This window comes from Leptodactylus fuscus, chromosome 6 (genome assembly GCF_031893055.1).
Source record: "Leptodactylus fuscus isolate aLepFus1 chromosome 6, aLepFus1.hap2, whole genome shotgun sequence".
NCBI classification, from domain to species: domain Eukaryota; kingdom Metazoa; phylum Chordata; class Amphibia; order Anura; family Leptodactylidae; genus Leptodactylus; species Leptodactylus fuscus.
In genome coordinates, this window is record NC_134270.1 from 68,508,392 (window position 1) to 68,526,989 (window position 18,598).

The following is an 18,598-nucleotide window of genomic DNA, read 5'->3' on the forward strand; positions in this document are numbered from 1 at the left end:
GCTGGGAGAGGGGGGGGGGGTGTAATTAGAGGGGGCAGAAATGGGACGTCCGGGGGTGAATGGGTGATTAGAAGGGTAGTGGGGTATAACAGACCATGAGGTTTCATCTTCCCCTCATTTGGTGGCAGCTGGACACATATTAGGGCCCCTTCACACGGCATAAGTGCGCCGCTCATTTAGACACGTATACACGGCGGTGCTTCAAAACAGAGCCCATTGATTTCAATGGGAAGCGCTTGTATATCGGCAGCGGTAGGCCCTGGCGGTTGATAATGATTGCTAGTTGGAGGATGAGTAGATGCGAACAGAATACACTTCAAAGGAGGGGAGGATGGAAGCAGGTAGTGGTTGGACTGGGACAAGGAGCAATTGTCATAAAGGAGCAGGCCTACACCTCAACCAGACATATTCTTCTGTTCCTTTTTCATTCCACCCTTTTTTGCTTTTTGCTTTAAAAACCGCATCAATAAAATCTGAACCTCTGCTTTGAAGAAGATCTAATCTTCAGTGGTGTAAAGTATTTACTCTTGAGAACTAGTGCAAGAAGTGTCCTTTCCTAGGTGTCTCCTGCTACCTCCCAGTTGTCTTTCTTTAACTAGGGTACAATACCAAGGTTCCCCTGCAACCTGGCAAACCCTGATCTGTCTTCAGAGAACTTCTTTAAATGTGCTGTTCAGGTTTTGTGGACATATTATATACTCCAGTTCTGTGTTGAGCAATCTCTCCCTACTGCGATAAGTATTACAAGTATTCAATAAAATCTCACGCCCACAGGTCAGTATTTGGCAGAATTCACGCCCAGACTGAGCACCCAATGCTTAATGAATTATCACTAAAAGCTCCTAATGATTTTTGTCCTCAAAGAAACCGGTCTTAAATTTAGTCTAATTTCTCGGCTTTGTGTGTATTTCCATTCATTTACATATATTGATTGCCTTCAGTCTTCAAAAAAAAAAAAAGAAAAACCACGCTGAACTCATTTCTTTCTATTGTGATGGCTCCACATGTGCAGATTAACTCATTTCTTCCTCTTCAGTGTCACTGTATTATTGAAGACTCTGCTTTCATCTTCTCATAAGAATGGACTAGAGGCTTTCATCAATGCCAAGGGGACATAATTTGTTTCCTAGCACGTCTAGCATATCAAAATGGTTCAGCAGCTTTTTCCTAAAAGCCTTATCATGGAAATTAGAGGCAAAATGGTTAAAGACTAGTACTCAAACAGCTTATGGGTATCATTACAGTAGTTAGCAAATGGTTCCATAATGATACAAATGTAATCTAAATTCTTTTTATGTGTAATACTCTTAAGTCTTAGGATGTACTCTACATGGTGCACAGCACTACCCCGAAGGAGAGCTGCTCAACTTATTGTTGTTAATAAAGGACTGCAATGTGTAGCATGAGAATTTTGCATCTATGTGAATAATTGAATAGTTGACTGCTTTATCAGGATAGGATGTATTAGCAAAATCAGTAACCTGGCTGACATGGCCTGTCTATAATACTGTCTATTATTACTGCTATAACCCTACTGTATACTCCAAAGTAGCTTCCAATATGCATATAAACCTAGATCTAGCACTATTTTTTTTAGAATTATCATGATGCGTTATATTGATCTGTATAACCGTCCATGTAACACTCAGGAGGGCCAGGACAGATGTCACGGGTAGTATGTCAGATGTGGCCGGCTTGTAGTGAGGCCTTGATCCCAAATGTGCACAAAGCCTTTTTGATGTCCTCGACTACCCACCCCCACATGGTACCTGACAATGACAACCAGGTCTCGGGGGGAGTCGTTGCTCTTTTTTACTAGCAGGACAAGGTAATACAAATGTACAGATGGAGTAATGCTTCACGTCCAATACTGTGATCCCTGCAGGTAGTGTCCAGTTAAGCAGGTAATGGTGCTTGGAGCAAAAATACTTTGGGTAGTTTAACTAGTAGTTGCTTGAGTAGTTTAGTTTGGATATACTTGTGAAGATGGCCTGTATCCAAGGGGGTTAGTTGAACAAACTGGGTACACGTATGTAGAAAAGGAAACCGGTGTTGACAGCGGGAGACCCTCAAGTTCTGTCAGACTAACTATGGGCTCCTTAAATATAGATTTGTCCCAAAGAATTACTTGCAGAGAGATACGTGCGGAGTTCCCAGATGTGTGGATAACAGGTCGGTATACTTTAGTACTTGCAGACTTGGGGTCTCAGAGGAAAATACTCTCTGAGAAGAATCTTGAGCACAGAGGAAGAGACATCTCTGGTTCAAGTGCCCTGATGCTTGGCTAACATGTCCAACCCTGCTCCACATGTGCAGATCTCTGCACACACACCGATCAACAGGGTTTCCAACACTCTCCAGAGAGTGCTGTAACTAGACTCCTCCTCCAGGCCAATCAAGGGAGCTTGATTGGTTCTGAAGGTCACCTGATCATACTGGACACTCCTTTACATTAACACACTAGGATGATGCAATCACAGACATAAATTAAAATGAAAAGTATAGGCAGGTGCAGTTCACAAAACATCCACAAGATGGTGCATTAATAGACCCCCTGTGTGCTGGATCTTGTGAAATAAATATATGTATTAAATATATAGGAAGGAATGGGGAGATACCCCTTTACTTCATATGCAAATGTCCATACCATCTCTGTTTGCAAGGACTATTAAAGGGAATGGGACGAGCAGTACTGGGACATTACAGTCCACATCACTGTTCAGGTCTAAACTGGACTGGCAGGTGTATTGTTGGCTTATCTTTCCCACCAACATTAATACCAAGAGTTCCTATGTCAATTGCACTATGGACATGACCTATAGACAAGATTTCATTTGCTCTACTATATACTATACTGTAAATGTGCACCAATAGCCTTTTGATGTCCCTAGACCCAAAGAACAGAAAGGCGCTGTCATAGCAGCAGAGCTTAAAATGAAAGTGCATGTGGGTATCACGTACATGTTTCTTGGACACATACTAGCACTAGACGTCTGGACATATCTGCTGCACCGCCTAGAGGTGGGAGCTAAATCTGTATGTACAGGAGTGTGGACAGGTGAGTAAAAAATGTCAGCTGCTACTTATTGCAATAATTCAAGAAGTAGCGGCTGACGCCGATTAGGAAAAGAATGTCGCCTCCCAGTTTATTCCATGAGGCCTTTCTGGTTCTTGACCACCAGCACAAGATTTTGCAGCTGTAAAACCAGAGAGCCAGCTGTATCTGCATTCGGACAGCCACAGCGCTCAATGAGCTATGGAAGCCACTATGATGCGGCTCCTCTCTGACCCATCCAGGTTCCAGGAACTGTAGGAGTTATTGAGGTCAGCTGTACAGTTTGTTAGAAGGCGGCATTTCTCCTAAATGTATCAGCCCCAATTACAGGGGAAATAGCCACACAAAAAATACTGTAAAAATGCATCAGAGGTTTGTTATGACCTTAATGGGGCAGAATGTTAAAAAGAAAAAAAAAATTAAAGTTAAAGGTAAAATAAATGCCAATACCACATCACAGGTTCTAGCCCCACCCCAGTGACTCATTACTATAATGGAGAAGAAAAAGTATCTTAGGCTTTTTTTTTTTCTTTTGGATTGAGTAGAAAGTAGTATATGTGCTTCCCATGTATTTCCCATAAATCTGTCCCCCTCAGGATAGTGTATAGGCCAGTAAATCTGGCATTCTTATTCTCTGTGATGCTAGGACTCTCTACCTCTCTGCTGCATATAGCCCTGTAGTGTCCTAACATCAAGGAGAACAATAATGCCAGGAGTCTGTCTCACAGCATATTGTATAGGCTAGTAAATCTGGCTCTCACATATTCTGCTATTGGGGACTCCGTGTGAAACCAGTCTTATGGGGCACACAAAAATGAAGGCTGGTCAGGAGTTTTGATGCAACCATTTTGGCTGGCAGCCTGTGTGGAATTTGTTAGTTCAGTTGCAAACTGCTTTACCCAAAAGCTACTATATTAAACCTCAAGTGTGAATCTAAATTGTCAGGGCCCATATGAGCTAAACACTAACAAACGTGAATAGAGCACAAGATAATCCTCCCCCCCCCCCCACTGTATTATATGCTCATCAGTACCCCCCCCACACACACACACACACTGTATTATATGCTCATCAGTACCCTCCCCCCCACACTGTATTATATGCTCATCAGTACCCTCCCCACACTGTATTATATGCTCATCAGTACCCTCCCCCCCCCACCACCACTGTATTATATGCTCCTCAGTACACACCCCACTGTATTATATGCTCGTCAGTACCCTCCCCCCCCCACTGTATTATATGCTCATCAGCATATAATACAGTGGGGGGTACTGATGAGCATATAATACAGTGGGGGGAGGGTACTAATGAGCATATAATACAGTGTGGGGGGAGGGTACTGATGAGCATATAATACAGTGGGGGGAGGGTACTGATGAGCATATAATATTCATGGGGGGAGGGTACTAATGAGCATATAATACAGTGGGGGGAGGGTACTGATGAGCATATAATATAGTGGGGGGAGGGTACTAATGAGCATATAATACAGTTGGGGGGGAGGGTACTGATGAGCATATAATACAGTGGGGGGAGAGTACTGATGAGCATATAATACAGTGGGGGGAGGGTACTGATGAGCATATAATACAGTGGGGGGAGGGTACTGATGAGCATATAATACAGTGGGGGGAGGGTACTAATGAGCATATAATACAGTGGGGGGAGGAGGGTACTAATGAGCATATAATATAGTGGGGGGAGGGTACTAATGAGCATATAATACAGTGGGGGGGAGGGTACTGATGAGCATATAATACAGTGGGGGGAGGGTACTGATGAGCATATAATACAGTGGGGGGGGGGTAGTGATGAGCATATAATACAGTGGGGGGAGGGTACTGATGAGCATATAATACAGTGGGGGGAGGGTACTAATGAGCATATAATACAGTGGGGGGGTAGTGATGAGCATATAATACAGTGGGGGGAGGGTACTAATGAGCATATAATATAGTGGGAGGGGTAGTGATGAGCATATAATATAGTGGGGGGGTACTGAGGAGTAAATAATACAGTGGGGGGTGTTACTGAGGAGTATATAATACAGTGTGTGTGTGTGGGGTACTTAGGAGTATACAAAATAGTGGGGGGTACTGAGGAGCATATAATACTGTGGGGTGGGGGCATACTGAGGAGCAGGGGTGAACCTAGCCTTTTTTCCGCCAGAGGCGAAATATTTCGGCCCTCCAGTGTTTTGAGGGACACTGAACTGGCCCTGTGTTTGAAAAGTTTGAGGACCCCTGATCTATAGTATGTCACAAATCATCTGTATGATGCATATATTTATGTATAGATATATAAATCTATGAAAACACAGTACATCACAAAGAGTAAACATACACGTATAAGTATATGTACTAATGAGGACCTTATACTGTTCACACGTGTTAGGACTACAGTACTTCTGCTTTATAAAGACATCCTCTACCTTAGCCTATTTTTACTATTATGTAACTGTTTTTGTACAGTGGTCCTGGTCCACGGTTTATTGAGTTAGTTACATGTTCCCATGCCCTCACATGTACACTACTTGGACATCCTGCAATGCATGATATACACCATATTGCTTATTATATGTGCTCATTAGTACATATACTTATACGTGTATGTTTACTCTTTGTGATGTACTGTGTTTTCATAGATTTATATATCTATACATGAATATATGCATCATACAGATGGTTTGTGACATACTATAGATACTTACCCACATTGTTCATACAAACCTGCTTCTGCTGGGCATTGTTGTACCTGATAGCATTTTTCTGTCTCCCCCTCCTTTTCTTGTTGTAATTTTATGGTTATTTAATAAAATCTTTTGTAATTTTGGATTATTTTGTGCTCTAGTCACGTTTGTTAGTGTTTGTTAGTATTTCCATTGTGAATGACAGCTTCTTACTGGGACCTACTTGCAGGGAATACACCATTGGGTAACTATGCTAAAACTGTTCCCTATACCACGCTAGTTTTATATGAGCTAAACACAACCTATGTGTGAGCAGAAATGCAGCTATGTGTTGTGCTGCACTGAAAAACTTGTCTGTACACTGCGAGCTTCCTTCTACTACTCATTTCTGTAAAGACTCCTAGTAACATTCAACTACCCCAGTAAAGAGCCTGGAGATGGTGACCTGTGAGGAGTGGAGTTGGGTGCTGCTTAGGTCTGATGTCTACAAGCACCACAAGAGCTGCTCTGTTTACACCCTGGGTAAGTGGACGTAATGGACAGCAAGTTACTTGTATGTATATTTGATTTATTTAAAAAAAAAAACCTACTTTTTTTTTCAGTGTTGGTTGTAGCCTCTGTAGTTGACACAATCTTGGCATAGAAAGTGGAAAAGTGTTACTTTCTGCTTTCCCCAAATTTTTGTATTTTGTGACCGCTCATAAACTTGGTACAGACTCCGGCAAAACTAACTTTAAAAATCCTTTTCCTATTTCAACTTTGTAACTTTCTCTTAACAGTTCAAAGAAAGAGACGAGTTGGAATATATTTTTAAGTTCTGGCGAACACCTGAACCGAATCTCTTCCCTATTGAGAGATATTGGGATGTAAAAAATCGTCAGTTCTTGGGCAAACGCTACGACTCCAGGCGAGGTGCTTATGACTGGGACTTAAATATGAAGCTACATGAACGAGGGGTGAGTGTCAGGTTTTAGTATACTGCTCGCCATTTTACAGTGTGTACAGGTTTCACATTTTTGCACTTTTTAGGTTTGTCTCTTTTGTCTGTGTATTGATGTAGTGTGTCTATGCCTTATTTTGCAGGCGCCCATGATTAGTGCCATGGAATACAGTCACTGGAGAGAGAGAGGTATTGCGTTTATGATACGTGAAGGAATCTATGATGTCCCTAATAAAACTCTGGCTTCTCATATGAGTGTGACACATGTAAGTATCTTGCCACTCTTACCTCTGCTCATCATGCCGTAAATAAAGATTCCACTGCCCAGTTCATGTAGTTTCAAAAGAAAAGGGACATTGTCGAGTGGCATATAGTGTGATCCTGTTTTATAAACTCGTATCACGTTTTTTGGGGGTGAAGGTGTTGTTAAAGGACCGGTAGAAAATTCACAGGTAGAGAGTTTACATAGCGATAACTAAATGGTAAGTTGTTACAGTTTTACTCTCACCTGATACAGTTATAAGAAGTTACAACTGCTTTAAGTGCTTATAACAACCAATCAAATGGTATCCTGGAAGGCTGCAGAACCTTTGGGCGCCGAGACCTGAGGAAATCTGGGCGATAGGAGAACTCGTGGAGAATGGTTGAATAGTGAACTTCAAAAAACTGGAGGTGCAGACCCGCACTTTCCAAATCAAATCCTTTATTATGCTCAAAACGCGACGCACATACATTCTTGCACTTAAAAAAGGGGACTATACACTCACCGGCCACTTTATTAGGTACACCTGTCCAACTGCTCGTTAACACTTAATTTCTAATCAGCCAATCACATGGAGGCAACTCAGTGCATTTAGGCATGTAGACATGGTCAAGACAATCTCCTGCAGTTCAAACCGAGCATCAGTATGGGGAAGAAAGGTGATTTGAGTGCCTTTGAACGTGGCATGGTTGTTGGTGCCAGAAGGGCTGGTCTGAGTATTTCAGAAACTGCTGATCTACTGGGATTTTCACGCACAACCATCTCTAGGGTTTACAGAGAATGGTCCGAAAAAGAAAAAACATCCAGTGAGCGGCAGTTCTGTGGGGGGAAATGCGTTGTTGATGCCAGAGGTCAGAGGAGAATGGCCAGACTGGTTCTAGCTGATAGAAAGGCAACAGTGACTCAAATAGCCACCCGTTACAACCAAGGTAGCCAGAAGAGCATCTCTGAATGCACAGTACGTCGAACTTTGAGGCAGATGGGCTACAGCAGCAGAAGACCACACCGGGTGCCACTCCTTTCAGCTAAGAACAGGAAACTGAGGCTACAATTTGCACAAGCTCATCGAAATTGGACAATTGAAGATTGGAAAAACGTTGCCTGGTCTGATGAGTCTCGATTTCTGCTGCGACATTCGGATGGTAGGGTCAGAATTTGGCGACAACAACATGAAAGCATGGATCCATCCTGCCTTGTATCAACGGTTCAGGCTGGTGGTGGTGGTGTCATGGTGTGGGGAATATTTTCTTGGCACTCTTTGGGCCCCTTGGTACCAATTGAGCATCGTTGCAACGCCAAAGCCTACCTGAGTATTGTTGCTGACCATGTCCATCCCTTTATGACCACAATGTACCCAACATCTGATGGCTACTTTCAGCAGGATAATGCGCCATGTCATAAAGCTGGAATCATCTCAGACTGGTTTCTTGAACATGACAATGAGTTCACTGTACTCCAATGGCCTCCGCAGTCATCAGATCTCAATCCAATAGAGCATCTTTGGGATGTGGTGGAACGGGAGATTCGCATCATGTATGTGCAGCCGACAAATCTGCGGCAACTGTGTGATGCCATCATGTCAATATGGACCAAAATCTCTGAGGAATGCTTCCAGCACCTTGTTGAATCTATGCCACGAAGAATTGAGGCAGTTCTGAAGGCAAAAGGGGGTCCAACCCGTTACTAGCATGGTGTACTTAATAAAGTGGCCGGTGAGTGTATGTCTCCAAGACGTGTTGTTTTGAGCATAATAAAGGATTTGATTTGGAAAGCACAGGTCTACACCTCCAGTTTTTTTTAAGTTCACTCTTCAACCATTCTCCACGGTTCATTTAGTGTCACACTGCATTAGTAACCATCACTACAGATTGGCAGTCAGTTTTGGCATTTTGTTTGGGAGTTTCACCATAAGCTGTAACTAAACCATTATGCCACAAAGAAAGCTGTCTAGAAAAATGTCCTATGTATTCTGTATACTTGAACAGAGAGGATCACTCTTTAAACTTGGTTCATGTTGTGCCTCGCTTTACTGTAAATGGCCGGTCTCTTCATCTAGTTCAAAGTGCAGCTGCCAAGGCCATTAGCCAGTCACCCCTGGTTCTGTCTTGGCACCCCCTGGTAAACTCATTCTGGGTTGCTGCCGCTGCGTAGAAATTGTACTTTGCGACCATTCAGCATGACTCAGGCTCTCCAGAATGGGAGTTGCTGATATGGATCTCCAAAGGAGCGTTCTCGAATGGCAGATCCTTCCCCTTCTATGAGGTCTCCATGCCTTAGCAGGGCATATACACAGGGTATATCTCCATGAGTAACATGAAGTGACAAAAGAAAAATGAATAAAGATCAGCAGCTGCTAGTCACTATGTAGCACTGCTTATATACAAGTAATGTAATTGATTTCATGAGCTAAAATGCCAACCCCCTTAGACTTCCAGACTAGAGAATCTTTCTAAATCTGTGACATCCACTGACATGAGTCTAGTGTATGGACCGCTTGAAACAATTCCTGGATATTATTTTAATGGTGTCAAGTTTTCTGCTCTTCCGATGATACATTAGGTATAGACATATATATTTCCATTGCATTTAAGTGTCCTATCAGTATGCTCTCACTCCTTGTTCTGTAATGACCACATCCTTCTCTGAAGTCATCCTTTTCATACACAGAGTTAAAGTCGATCTGTCACCAAGTACAGAATGCTAAATGTCACGCATCCTTTGATTCTCGCTGTGCCCCTGATCAATTTGGTGCTTTTATTTTCAAAATCCATCTGCCCATTCAAAAGATATGGCCCCTGGAAGGTTATAGCTTTGATTCCTAGTGGGTGGTAACCTCTAAAAAAATAAAAGGTTCCTCCGCACATGGAGAATCGGAGCTTTGGTTATGTAACCTTCCATCTTTTGAATGGGTAGACAGATTTTACGAAGAAACACCAGATTGTTCTGGGGAAACAAATGATCTATGCTTAGCGTTTTCTACTTGATGACAGGTCCACTTTAAGATAATAAAGGGGCAGATGCCAAAAAAGAGGGACCCTGTGCACAAAAAAAAAAAGTACAAAGGACACTTGCAATGTAACAGCAAATCTCCTGACTGAAACTTGTATTGCCGTCTCTTGCCTTAAGCTAGGTTCACACCTGCGTTCGGGTTTCCGTTTGAGGGATCCGCATGGGGGAGATTAATATTCATGATTTCTGATTAGTTTTTATAGTCTATGAAGCGGTGATCATGGCTGCATTAGTACCAGGAGATTCTCATCTGCTCTACCATCTTCTTATATTTGTCCAGCCATGATGACTGCTCCAGAAGTCGTCAGGCTGTTAAGAAACAAATAAGATGTCCCGACTTTGAATTGGGAAGCCCTTTTTGACCTGTTTTTACACTCACTGTAGTTTTTTTTTTTTATTATTAATATTATTATTTATTTTTTTTTGTCCAGCACACTCTATGGACCTGTTAAAACTGAAAAGAAGAAAAAAGCTCCATTGATTTCAATGGGTTTTTCAAGGCAGTGGGTCATAGGTCCAAATCTACTACTGACACCCATTGAAATGAATGGGAAGCATTTTTCTGAGGTAGATCCTCCTGCAAAAAGTGTGACATACCCCCCCCCCCCCCCGACTCTGCCCCCTCTCCCCAACAGCTGGGAACCTGCCCAAGATTGTTTATACAAAAAGAGCAGTGAGTGAGCATTCTTCCTCCACAGACATAGCACCCAGAAGCCAAACAAGCTCCTGCCTCCTTACTAATAGGATGCACTATGTATTGGAGCAGATACCCTGACTTTATTTTTAACTTGTTGTCTAACCAATTCTTAGAGAACCTCCTTTTAAGCCCATTGGTGATGTCATTGCAGTATAGCTGACACAAAGCCCCTAATGATGTCACAACAGCTTAACCGGCTGCATTTCACTTATGTTGCAGCATCTTAGTTGATCTAAGCTTGTGATATCATAGCCGTCTAGCCAACTGAAGCCCATTTATGTCATAGGACCTTGGGTGACTGAAACCCACTTTTGATGTCATAGCACTTTTGCCGTGACATATATATACCCACTTGTGATAAACCCATTTGTAATCTAAAAATTTAGCTTGCATGTAAACAACTTTTGATCTCTTAGACGCCTCGATGACTTCACAAGTGGGATTACAACAACTAGGCTGCCAGCAACTATTACATCAAAAGCTTATTACATGCTGCTAAGCTTTTATGCTATAAATGGGTTTCTATGAAAAGTGGGTTCAGTCAGCTATGGCCCTGTGAAATCACAAGTGGACTTCAGTTAGGTAGACTATTTTAACATCACAAGAGAAATACACCCACTTCTATGTTAACGCCCCTCATTCTTGTCCATTTTTCCATATGCCTTCATACAGTATAATGAATCTACAGTCACCCGAACATTATATGCCCCCACATTGTAATGTTCCCCTCCAATTGCCCCACAGTATTAAGTCCCTTTCCTTGTACTCCAGGTTAAACTGGCGGAAACTAGAGGGGAACATTAAACTGGGGCAGCTGGAGGGGGACATTAAACAGAGGGGATAGTTGTAGGGGAACACTAAACTGGGGACAACTAGAAGCAGACATGTCTCCCTCCAGCTCCCCCCCCCCCCCCGCCACGGTTTAATGTCCTCCTCCAGTTGCCCCCAGTTTGATGTCTACTCCTCGATCTGTCCCCCAGTCTGGTTCAATTTTAATGTCCCCCTTCATTTGCCCCAGTTTAATTGCCCCCCTACATCTACCACCAGCTTAATTTCCCCTTTCACCTTCCACTAGCCTAATGTCCCCCTTTATCTGCCCCCAGTTTAATTGCTTCCTTCATCTGCCCCCTGTTTCCCCCCCCCCATTCCTTTTGCTCACAGATGGTGTCTTCTCCCCTCCTTACTTTCCATCAGTCTATGTTCCCAGCAGCTTTCTATTCCTGTGTATCCTGTAGTATTCAGAATAGCTCAGCCCACACAAGTCTCATCACATAGTCATAATGTCATCAAAGGTCCTTTAGCCCACTAGGATTTAGCATCTACCATTTAGCCCTTACCCTACCCTAACAAAAGTTTAACAGCAAAGCACTTCGGGGGCATAGCGTGACAAACCATAAGCTATCTAGGACAGCGGGACAGCAGTGTAAAATCGGGACTGTCCTGCTGGATCCGGGACGGTTGGAAGCTATGGGTTACCTTATTCATGGATTTCAAGGAAGTGCCGTCAAACACACTTAAGGTGAAAGTGGATGTTGTCTTCAGGGTCTGTGTGCAGTTGTACGTGTGTCCTGTCTGACCTTGAAAGGTAACCCTTACATAAAGGTGATAGGCAATGAAACCAGCTCAGTTTCTACCACTTTCCGCAGTGACCTTTATGCATGACTGAGCATGCTCACAGCACTCTCAATTTGTGTACCTTCTCTAACCCAAATTCATTCTTAAAGCATCAGCTCAGGCAATATGGCTGCCCTTATAGTTATGAAAATACAGCAGAATGAAAAAACTGAAATAATGTAAAAATAACTACAAATAGAAATGTGCAGTGTATAGCTTTAATTGGTCAACCAAATGTAAGTGATCCGTTCGCTTAAAACTGTGCAGTCATCTGTGCCCCTCTTACTCCCTCCCAGCCCCCCTCCTGTAGTCATAAAGCCTCTTGTATTTCTGGACTTCTAATCAGGTTGTGAATAGATAGCGTTTGTAGGAGACCTGGATCTTTCCAGAGACCAAATTATCTTCATTGACTGGGAAAATGAGGCTGATTATCAGGACACTTCAGCGCCTCTACAGGGGCACATTAAGACATTGCAGCTTGTTTATCTGCTGTACTAAATATAATACACTTTGGATTCATTTGGCTGATTACTAGATGTCTGTGAGGATACAGACCTGCCAGATCCTCCAGTCTGTTCCCCTGAATACAAATTCACTTGCTTCCAAGGAGATTCCTTATTAATGTCTGTATGTATACTTTTGCAGCTAGCTTTTTTTCCTAGTATGGTTTAACTAAAAATTTTGCTTTTTTTGGCTTCTAAAGCTTTATGTATAAGCATTATAGTATAAGCTTGGGAGTACAGGTTAATGTGTAACAGTTGCAATAAAATTGGCAAACCTTTTTAAAATTGATTCTGAATTTTAGTTTTTCAAGTAAAACTCGTTGGTATATAACTAAATGCATTCCCAAATGGCGATCTTGGTATGTGTTTTGTTTTGTTTTTTTTATAGTTAGAGCTGAGATGGTACTCTGCTGTCATATGACTCAAGAATCTCTGTTCTAGATGGTATAAAACATGGAGGTACAGCCATATGACCTGACCTCCACCCACCTTTTGGCAAGTGCTACACCCATAGATGCTGCTTGTACAAATGTGTATGGATTCTCCAAAAGCTTAGGGTATTGCAAGGGAGCACTTTCTCAACCGGTTTCATTTCCTTTTCGTAGAAAACAGGCTATAAAGTATGTTCACCAAACACTTTCTAATACTAGGTTCACACCTGCATTCAGGTTTCTGTTGGGGGGGGGGGGGGATCTTAGGCAGAGACCGGGCGCAGGTGTGACTTTTTTCTATAATAGCGGTTTTTGGGGGTTTCTTTGTGCATTTAATTTCTCAACATTCATCACTAGAGATGAGCGAACACTAAAATGTTCGAGGTTCGAAATTCGATTCGAACAGCCGCTCAATGTTCGTGTGTTCGAACGGGTTTCGAACCCCATTATAGTCTATGGGGAACAGATACTCGTTAAGGGGGAAACCCAAATCCGTGTCTGGAGGGTCACCGAGTCCACTATGACACCCCAGGAAATGATGCAAACACCTCTGGAATGACACTGGGACAGCAGGGGAAGCATGTCTGGGGGCATCTAACACACCAAAGACCCTCTATTACCCCAACATCACAGACTAACAACTACACACTTTACACACTCAATACCACCTCTCTGACAGTAGGAAAACACCTTGAAACATGTGTATTTGGCACTTGCAGTGAGGAGAGCTTGTCACCAGCAGTGAATTTGGCCCTTGTAGTAAGTTGAGGTTGGCACCAACATTTGTTTTGAAAATCAGGGTGGATTGAGCCTCTAACCAGCAGAGTTTGGGCAAATTCATGGTGGAGGGAGCCTCTAAAAACCCCAGTTTGGACCAATTCATGGTGGAGGGAGCCTCTAACCAGCCCAGTTTGGGCAAATTCATGGTGGAGGGAGCCTCTAAAAAACCCAGTTTGGACCAATTCATGGTGGAGGGAGCCTCTAACCAGCCCAGTTTGGGCAAATTCATGGTGGAGGGAGCCTCTAACCAGCCCAGTTTGGACCAATTAATGGTGGAGGGAGCCTCTAACCAGCCCAGTTTGGACCAATTAATGGTGGAGGGAGCCTCTAAACAGCCAAGTTTGGACCAATTCATGGTGGAGGGAGCCTCTAAAAACCCCAGTTTGGACCAATTCATGGTGGAGGGAGCCTCTAACCAGCCCAGTTTGGGCAAATTCATGGTGGAGGGAGCCTCTAAACAGCCCAGTTTGGGCAAATTCATGGTGGAGGGAGCCTCTAACCAGCCCAGTTTGGACCAATTAATGGTGGAGGGAGCCTCTAACCAGCCCAGTTTGGACCAATTAATGGTGGAGGGAGCCTCTAACCAGCCCAGTTTGGACCAATTAATGGTGGAGGGAGCCTCTAACCACCCCAGTTTGGACCAATTCATGGTGGAGGGAGCCTCTAACCAGCCCAGTTTGGACCAATTCATGGTGGAGGGAGCCTCTAAAAAACCCAGTTTGGACCAATTCATGGTGGAGGGAGCCTCTAAACAGCCCAGTTTGGGCAAATTCATGGTGGAGGGAGCCTCTAAAAAACCCAGTTTGGACCAATTCATGGTGGAGGGAGCCTCTAACCAGCCCAGTTTGGACCAATTAATGGTGGAGGGAGCCTCTAAACAGCCAAGTTTGGACCAATTCATGGTGGAGGGAGCCTCTAAAAACCCCAGTTTGGACCAATTCATGGTGGAGGGAGCCTCTAACCAGCCCAGTTTGGACCAATTAATGGTGGAGGGAGCCTCTAACCAGCCCAGTTTGGACCAATTAATGGTGGAGGGAGCCTCTAACCACCCCAGTTTGGACCAATTCATGGTGGAGGGAGCCTCTAAACAGCCAAGTTTGGACCAATTCATGGTGAAGGGAGCCTCTAAAAACCCGTTTGGACCAATTCATGGTGGAGGGAGCCTCTAACCAGCCCAGTTTGGGCAAATTCATGGTGGAGGGAGCCTCTAAACAGCCCAGTTTGGGCAAATTCATGGTGGAGGGAGCCTCTAACCAGCCCAGTTTGGACCAATTAATGGTGGAGGGAGCCTCTAACCAGCCCAGTTTGGACCAATTAATGGTGGAGGGAGCCTCTAACCACCCCAGTTTGGACCAATTCATGGTGGAGGGAGCCTCTAAACAGCCAAGTTTGGACCAATTCATGGTGGAGGGAGCCTCTAAAAACCCCAGTTTGGACCAATTCATGGTGGAGGGAGCCTCTAACCAGCCCAGTTTGGACCAATTAATGGTGGAGGGAGCCTCTAAACAGCCAAGTTTTGGGAAATTCATGGTGGAGGGAGCCTCTAACCAGCCCAGTTTGGACCAATTCATGGTGGAGGGAGCCTCTAAACAGCCCAGTTTGGGCAAATTCATGGTGGAGGGAGCCTCTAAAAAACCCAGTTTGGACCAATTCATGGTGGAGGGAGCCTCTAACCAGCCCAGTTTGGACCAATTAATGGTGGAGGGAGCCTCTAACCACCCCAGTTTGGACCAATTCATGGTGGAGGGAGCCTCTAACCAGCCCAGTTTGGACCAATTCATGGTGGAGGGAGCCTCTAAAAAACCCAGTTTGGACCAATTCATGGTGGAGGGAGCCTCTAACCAGCCCAGTTTGGGCAAATTCATGGTGGAGGGAGCCTCTAACCAGCCCAGTTTGGACCAATTAATGGTGGAGGGAGCCTCTAACCAGCCCAGTTTGGACCAATTCATGGTGGAGGGAGCCTCTAAACAGCCCAGTTTGGGCAAATTCATGGTGGAAGGAGCCTCTAACCAGCAGAGTTGTGGGAAAGCAGGGTGGAGGGAGCCTCTAACCAGCAGAGTTGGTGGAAATCAGGGTGGAGGGAGCCTCTAACCAGCAGAGTTGGGGGAAATCATGTTGGAGGGAGCCTAGTATTAGCAGAATTGTGCAACGCTTATGGTGGATGAGTATGAGGATGCGGAGGAATTGGAGAGGTTGAGTACAGACATGGAGTTTCATGTTGGGGTGCTTTACACAGGTGGGCACAAAAATGAAGGCTCTATCCAGTGGTGGTTCATTTTTATCAAAGTGAGCCGGTCGGCACTCTCAGCTGACAGACGGGTGCGCTTGTCAGTGATGATGCCACCGGCTGCACTGAACACCCTCTCAGATAGGACGCTGGCGGCAGGACAGGACAGCACCTCCAAGGCATATAGGGCAAGTTCAAGCCACAGGTCCAACTTCGACACCCAATACGTGTAGGGCGCAGAGGGGTCGGAGAGGACAGGGCTGTGGTCGGAAAGGTATTCCCGCAACATGCGCCTATACTTCTCACGCCTGGTGACACTAGGACCCTCCGTGGCGGCACTTTGGCGAGGGGGTGCCATCAAGGTGTCCCAGACCTTAGACAGTGTGCCCCTCGTTTGTGTGGACCGGTGAGAACTTGGTTGCCTACTGGAGGAACTGCCCTCCCTGCCGCCAACGTCACATGCTGGAAACATCTCCATCATATTCTGCACCAATTGCCTGTGGCAAGCATTGATGCGATTGGCCCTCCCCTCTACCGGAATAAAAGACGAGATGTTGTTTTTATACCGGGGGTCAAGGATAGCAAAGATCCAGTACTGGTTGTCCTCCATGATTTTGACAATACGCTTGTCGGTTGTAAAGCACCCCAACATGAACTCAGCCATGTCTGCCACAGTGTTAGTTGGCATGACTCCTCTGGCCCCACCGGAAAGTTCAATCTCCATTTCCTCCTCATCCTCCATGTCTACCCATCCGCGCTGCAACAATGGGACGATTCGAAGTTGCCCGGAAGCCTCCTGTATCACCATCACATCATCGGACAACTCTTCTTCCTCCTCCTCCTCCTCCTCCTCCTCCTCCTCCTCCTCCTCCATTAAACGCAGTGAAGCGGACAGATGTGTGGACCTACTCTCCAGCTGTGACGGATCGGATGCTATCCCTAACTCCTCTGTGTGATCTGAGTTATCCCTGATGTCAATCAGGGATTCTCTCAGAACACACAAGAGCGGGATTGTAAGGCTCACCATCGCATCCTCAGAGCTCACCCTCCTTGTGGACTCCTCAAAGACCCGTAGGATGTCACAAAGGTCTCTCATCCATGGCCACTCATGGATGTGAAACTGAGGCAGCTGACTTTGTGGCACCCTAGGGTTTTGTAGCTGGTATTCCATCAAAGGTCTCTGCTGCTCAACCACTCTATTCAACATCTGAAACGTTGAGTTCCAGCGTGTGGGGACGTCGCACAAAAGCCGGTGTTGTGGCACATGCAGGCGTTGCTGGAGAGATTTTAAGCTAGCAGCGGCTACTGTCGACTTGCGAAAGTGGGCGCACATGCGCCGCACTTTCACCAGTAGCTCTGGAACATTGGGGTAGCTCTTTAGGAAACGTTGCACCACTAGGTTGAAGACGTGGGCCAGGCATGGAACATGTTGGAGTCCGGCAAGCTCCAGAGCTGCTACCAGGTTCCGGCCGTTATCACAAACGACCATGCCTGGGCCCAGGTGCAGCGGCTCAAACCATATTGCCGTCTCATCGAGGAGGGCATCCCTCACCTCGGAGGCAGTGTGCTGTCTGTCCCCCAAGCTGATCAGCTTCAGCACAGCCTGCTGACGTCTACCAACGCCAGTGCTGCAACGTTTCCAACTCGTAGCTGGGGTCAATCTAACAGCGGAGGAGGAGGCGGTGGCGGAGGAGGAGGCGGTGGCGGAGGAGGAGGCGGTAGAGGAGGAGGAGGAGGGGGGTGTTCTTCTCGTGTCCCTGCCAGGAATGTTAGGCGGGGAGACGAGGTACACCGGGCCAGTTTGGGAAGCAGTCCCAGCCTCAACTACATTCACCCAGTGTGCCGTCAGTGAAATGTAGCGTCCCTGTCCGCATGCACTTGTCCACGCGTCGGTGGTCAAGTGGACCTTTGTGCAAAGCGCGGAACTAAGGGCCCGCCTGATGTTGAGTGACACGTGCTGGTGCAAGGCGGGGACGGTACACCGGGAGAAGTAGTGACGGCTAGGGACGGCATAGCGAGGTGCCGCAGTTGCCATCAGGTCCAGGAAGGCGGGAGTTTCAACAAGCCGGAACGCCAACATCTCCTGGGCCAGCAGTTTAGCGATGTTGGCGTTCAAGGCTTGCGCGTGTGGGTGGTTAGCAGTGTATTTCTGCCGCCGCTCCAATGTCTGAGAGATGGTGGGTTGTTGTAAAGAAACGCCTGATGGTGCCTTTGATGGTGCAGGAGAAGGAGATAAGACGGGACCAGGGGAGGATGAGGTAGAAGTCAACAAAGTGGCGGAGGCAGATGAAGTGGTGTCCTGGCTCGTCCTCTGGAGTGCATCGCCAGCACAGTCAGCAGTGGCAGTGGCAGAGGCAGAGGCAGTGGCAGAGGCAGTGGCAGTGGCGT

General features: G+C 45.5%; 1 protein-coding gene across 1 annotated transcript in view; it reads left to right on the plus strand.

Annotated features, from left to right (window-relative positions):
- Positions 1-18,598, plus strand: part of DNAAF3 (dynein axonemal assembly factor 3) — a 41,678-nt gene that overhangs the window by 11,529 nt on the left and 11,551 nt on the right. The window contains exons 5-6 of the mRNA XM_075280170.1: positions 6,527-6,703; positions 6,831-6,953. Of these exons, the coding sequence (XP_075136271.1) occupies positions 6,527-6,703; positions 6,831-6,953 (300 nt within the window). The remainder of the gene's footprint in view (positions 1-6,526; positions 6,704-6,830; positions 6,954-18,598) is intronic.